The 5,849-nt window shown below is 59.4% G+C and overlaps 1 protein-coding gene across 1 annotated transcript; it reads left to right on the top strand.

Annotated features, from left to right (window-relative positions):
• Positions 1 to 4,725: 4,725 nt before the first annotated feature.
• On the top strand, positions 4,726 to 5,622 carry LOC137541082 (skin secretory protein xP2-like). The gene has a single exon (XM_068262222.1). It carries the CDS (start codon positions 4,726 to 4,728, stop codon positions 5,620 to 5,622), a length of 897 nt encoding a protein of 298 aa, XP_068118323.1.
• The last annotated feature ends 227 nt before the right edge of the window (positions 5,623 to 5,849 follow it).

The raw sequence follows: 5,849 nt of genomic DNA, 5'->3' as shown, positions 1-5,849 counted from the left end.
TGCCTCCAATATAGGTAGCCAGTATAGTTGCCCCCAGCATAGGTTAGATAGGTAGGTACCCCCAGTATAGGTTAGTTAGGTAGGTGCCCCCAGTATAGGTAGCCAGTATAGTTGCCACCTGTATAGGCTAGCTAGGTAGGTAGGTGCCCCCAATACAGGTTAGATAAGTGCCCCCAGTATAGGTTAGATAGGTAGCTTCCCCCCAGTATAGGTTAGATTAGGTCGCTGCCCTTCAGTATAGGTTAGATTAGGTAGGTGCCCCCAGTACAGGTTAGATTAGGTAGGTGCCCCCAGTATAGATTAGATAGGTAGCTGCCCCCAGCATAGGTTAGACAGGTAGCTGCCCCCCAGCATAGGTTAGATAGGTAGCTGCCCCCCAGCATAGGTTAGATAGGTAGCTGCCCCCCAGTACAGGTTAGATTAGGTAGGTGCCCCCCAGTATAGGATAGATAGGTAGCTGCCCCCAGTACAGGTTAGATTAGGTAGGTGCCCCCCAGTATAGGATAGATAGGTAGCTGCCCCCAGTATAGGTTAGATAGGTAGCTGCCCCCCAGTGTAGGTTAGATAGGTAGCTGCCCCCCAGTGTAGGTTAGATAGGTAGCTGCCCCCCGTATAGGATAGATTAGGTAGGTGCCCCCCAGTATAGGATAGATAGGTAGGTGCCCCCCCAGTATAGGTTAGATAGGTAGCTGCCCCCCAGTATAGGATAGATAGGTAGCTGCCCCCCCGTATAGGATAGATTAGGTAGGTGCCCCCCAGTATAGGATAGATAGGTAGCTGCCCCAGTACAGGTTAGATTAGATAGGTGCCCCCCAGTATAGGATAGATAGGTAGCTGCCCCCAAAACAGGTTAGATTAGGTAGGTGCCCCCCAGTATAGGATAGATAGGTAGCTGCCCCCAAAACAGGTTAGATTAGGTAAGTGCCCCCCAGTATAGGATAGATAGGTAGCTTGCCCAGGTAGGTGCCCCCTCATAATGGCGGAGGGGGGAGCCGGAGCCGCGGTGAGGGCAGCCCGACCTCTCCCTCCCTCTCCCCGGGCCGCCCTCCATGCTCCCCCCTCGGACTTTAGGCAGCAGGGAAGCGCTGCTGTACACAGTCACAGCCTGTTACTCACCTCCCTGGATCCGATCGCCGCTCCCGCCCTGCTGGTCTCCTCTCTGCCTAGCCGGCTGATACACACGCGGCTGCTTCCTGTGTAAACAGGAAGCAGCGTGTGTAATGTATTAGCGGCTACATTGCAGAGAGGAGACCAGCAGGGCGGGAGCGGCGATCGGATCCAGGGAGGTGAGTAACAGGCTGTGACTGTGTACAGCAGCGCTTCCCTGCGCGCTAACTCTGCTGCCTAAAGTCCGAGGGGGGAGCATGGAGGGCGGCCCGGGGAGAGGGAGGGAGAGGTCGGGCTGCCCTCACCGCGGCTCTGGCTCCCCCCCCGCTCAGTCACAGCCATTCATCTGGTGCCGCCCCTCCACTTCCTGCCGCCTGAGGAACCCGCCTCACCCCGCCTCATGGGCGGGCCGGCCCTGACAACGACTGTAGTAAAGACAGTCAATATATTTTATTTATGAACTCCAAATATGCAACGCGTTTCACAGGTTTGATCCCGCTTCATCAGGCAATAACAATGGAGCAATAGAGCAATGGAGCAATAGCATATGTGGTCAGTAGAAGAGCCAGGCACCTCTTTGCGTAGAGAACATATGGAATAATCAATTTTTGAAAGTTTTTGACAGTTTTACTGCTTCAATAGTTACATTCTTTATGGTTGAACAATTCTAAAAATTCATTTTTATTGTAACATTTTAAGTTCCTCTTAAAAACATAAGCACATTCCAGATTTATTATAATTCAATGGTATATGGAGGCTGCCATATTTATTTGCTTTTAAACAATACCAGTTGCCTGGCTGTCCTGCTGATGTCTTTGGCTGCAGTAGTGGCTGAATCACACACCTGGAACAAGCATGCAACTAATCTTGTCAGACTCCAGTCAGAATCATCTGATCTGCATGCTTCTCCAGGGTCTCTGGCAGAGGATCAGCAGGACAGTCAGGCCACCTGCATGGTTTAAAAGGAAATAAATATGCCTCTCACATCAGGTGCCCTTTAAGGTCGGACCCCGTGTGTTTTCTAAGGAGCCCCTTAAATGCTGAGCCCTTTGCTGCAGCCAGGCCCACAGGCGGCCTGCATGAGGACACAACACCACTAGCCTCTCTGGTGTCCTCCCTTGTGCAGTATTCCAGGCCTCGCTCAGGCTTCTTGGCAAGGTGTGCAGAGTAGCAGTGAGGTGTGCCTCTCCCCGCTGACAGAGCCTACGTGCCGGGCTGGGACTGCCGCATGGCGCTGTAATTATTAATATCCGCTGCTGCAGAGTGAAGAGTCATCCTAATTAGGGGGAGCCTGCTGGAGGAGAACACACAGGTATAATGGATAAATATAAACAGCTAGTCCCGGCACGCTGGCGATTCACAGAGACACTCACAGCTCAGCTATTCCACTGGAACCAATGCTTAAAGACCTACTCCGGGCAGAGCAAGAGCCTCCCATGCCCCAGCCCTAGCCCATGGACCGGGCAGAGCAAGAGCCTCCCATGCCCCAGCCCTCGCCCATGGACCGGGCAGAACAAGGGCCTCCCATGCCCCAGCCCTCGCCCTTGGACCGGGCAGAACAAAAGCCTCCCATGCCCCAGCACTCGCCCATGGACCAGGAAGAACAAGAGCCTCCCATACCCCAGCCCTCGCATGCCCCAGCCCTCGCCCATGGACCAGGCACAACAAGAGCCTCCCATGCCCTCGCCCATGGACCGGGCAGAACAAGAGCCTCCCATGCCCCAGCCCTCGCCCATGGACCAGGCAGAACAAGAACTTCGCATGCCCCAGCCCTCGCCCATGGATCAGGCAGAACAAGAGCTTCCCATGCCCCAACCCTCGCCCATGGACCAGGCAGAACAAGAGCTTCGCATGCCCCAGCCCTCGCCCATGGATCAGGCAGAACAAGAGCTTCCCATGCTCCAACCCTCGCCCATGGACCGGGCAGAACAAGAGCTTCCCACGCCCCAGCCCTCGCCCATGGACCGGGCAGAACAAGAGCTTCCCACGCCCCAGCCCTCGCCCATGGACCGGGCAGAACAAGAGCCTCCCATGCCCTCGCCCATGGATCAGGCAGAACAAGAGCTTCCCATGCCCCAGCCCTCGCCCATGGACCAGACAGAACAAGAGCCTCCCATCCCCTAGCCCTCACCCATGGACCAGGCAGCACAAGAGCCTCCCATGCCCCAGCCCTCACACATGGACTAGGCAGAACAAGAGCCTCCCATGCTCCAACCCTCGCCCATGGACCGGGCAGAACAAGAGCCTCCCATCCCCTAGCCCTCACCCATGGACCGGGCAGAACAAGAGCCTCCCATGCCCCAGCCCTCACCCATGGACCAGGCAGCACAAGAGCCTCCCATGCCCCAGCCCTCGCCCATGGACCAGGCAGCACAAGAGCCTCCCATGCCCAAGCCCCCGCCCATGGACTAGGCAGAACAAGAGCCTCCCATGCCCCAGCCCTCGTCCATGGACCGGGCAGAACAAGAGCCTCCCATGCCCCAGCCCTCGTCCATGGACCGGGCAGAACAAGAGCCTCCCATGCTCCAACCCTCGCCCATGGACCGGGCAGAACAAGAGCCTCCCATCCCCTAGCCCTCACCCATGGACCAGGCAGCACAAGAGCCTCCCATGCCCCAGCCCTCGCCCATGGACCAGGCAGCACAAGAGCCTCCCATGCCCAAGCCCCCGCCCATGGACTAGGCAGAACAAGAGCCTCCCATGCCCCAGCCCTCGCCCATGGACCGGGCAGAACAAGAGCCTCCCATGCCCAAGCCCCCGCCCATGGACTAGGCAGAACAAGAGCCTCCCATGCCCCAGCCCTCACCCATGGACCAGGCAGAACAAGAGCTTCCCATGCCCCAGCCCTCGTCCATGGACCAGGAAGAACAAGAGCCTCCCATGCCCCAGCCCTCACCCATGGACCAGGCAGAACAAGAGCCTCCCATGTCCCAGCCCTCGCCCATGGACCAGGCAGAACAAGAGCCTCCCATGCCCCAGCCCTCGTCCATGGACCAGGCAGAGCAAGAGCCGCCCATGCCCCAGCCCTCGCCCATGGACCAGGCAGAACAAGAGCCTCCCATGCCCCAGCCCTCGCCCATGGACCAGGCAGAACAAGAGCCTCCCATGCCCCAGCCCTCGCCCATGGACCAGGCAGAACAAGAGCCTCCCGTGCCCCAGCCCTCGCCCATGGACCGGGCAGAACAAGAGCCTCCCATGTCCCAGCCCTCACCCATGGACCAGGCAGAACAAGAGCCTCCCGTGCCCCAGCCCTCGCCCATGGACTAGGCGGAACAAGAGCCTCCCATGCCCCAGCCCTCACCCATGGACCACGCAGCACAAGAGCCTTCCATGCCCCAGCCCTCGCCCATGGACCGGGCAGAACAAGAGCCTCCCATGCCCCAGCCCTCGCCCATGGACTAGGCAGAACAAGAGCCTTCCATGCCCCAGCCCTCACACATGGACCGGGCAGAGCAAGAGCCTCCCATGCCCCAGCCCTCGCCCATGGACCGGGCAGAACAAGAGCCTCCCATGCCCCAGCCCTCGTCCATGGACCAGGCAGAACAAGAGCCTCCCATGCCCCAGCCCTCGCCCATGGACTAGGCAGAACAAGAGCCTCCCATGCCCCAGCCCTCACCCATGGACCACGCAGCACAAGAGCCTTCCATGCCCCAGCCCTCGCCCATGGACCGGGCAGCACAAGAGCCTTCCATGCCCCAGCCCTCGCCCATGGACCGGGCAGAACAAGAGCCTCCCATGCCCCAGCCCTCGCCCATGGACCACGCAGCACAAGAGCCTTCCATGCCCCAGCCCTCGCCCATGGACCGGGCAGCACAAGAGCCTTCCATGCCCCAGCCCTCGCCCATGGACCGGGCAGAACAAGAGCCTCCCATGCCCCAGCCCTCGCCCATGGACCACGCAGCACAAGAGCCTTCCATGCCCCAGCCCTCGCCCATGGACCGGGCAGCACAAGAGCCTTCCATGCCCCAGCCCTCGCCCATGGACCGGGCAGAACAAGAGCCTCCCATGCCCCAGCCCTCGCCCATGGACCACGCAGCACAAGAGCCTTCCATGCCCCAGCCCTCGCCCATGGACCGGGCAGAACAAGAGCCTTCCATGCCCCAGCCCTCGCCCATGGACCAGGCAGAGCAAGAGCCTCCCATGCCCCAGCCCTCGCCCATGGACCAGGCAGAACAAGAGCCTCCCATGCCCCAGCCCTCGCCCATGGACCGGGCAGAACAAGAGCCTCCCATGCCCCAGCCCTCGTCCATGGACCAGGCAGAGCAAGAGCCGCCCATGCCCCAGCCCTCGCCCATGGACCAGGCAGAACAAGAGCCTCCCATGCCCCAGCCCTCGCCCATGGACCGGGCAGAACAAGAGCCTCCCATGCCCCAGCCCATGGACCAGGCAGAACAAGAGCCTCCCATGCCCCAGCCCTCGTCCATGGACCAGGCAGAACAAGAGCCTCCCATGCCCCTGCAGCATGTAATGTCTCAAGCTGTTGCAGGTGTTCTCTTACTAAGTGAAGCAGAGTAAACGGTCGGGTGCTGTGGGAGTAGAGGGGGGGGGGGGGGGGGTTGGCTCCAAGCATCACAACTCGAGTAGTACATCCAGTCTGTTAGCACACCAGTAGAATATGCAATGCTTTTATTCCATCAGTTAGCCCACCCTGCTAGCTGACGATCATTTCGGGCCTTGAAAGGTGTCCTTTATCAAAGCACAGAAGTAGACTTTTACTTCTGAAGCCTGCCTGCTGCAGAATC

Source organism: Hyperolius riggenbachi, chromosome 12 (genome assembly GCF_040937935.1).
Source record: "Hyperolius riggenbachi isolate aHypRig1 chromosome 12, aHypRig1.pri, whole genome shotgun sequence".
Classification (NCBI taxonomy): Eukaryota; Metazoa; Chordata; class Amphibia; order Anura; family Hyperoliidae; genus Hyperolius; species Hyperolius riggenbachi.
This window is presented reverse-complemented; position numbering and strand designations above follow the sequence as displayed.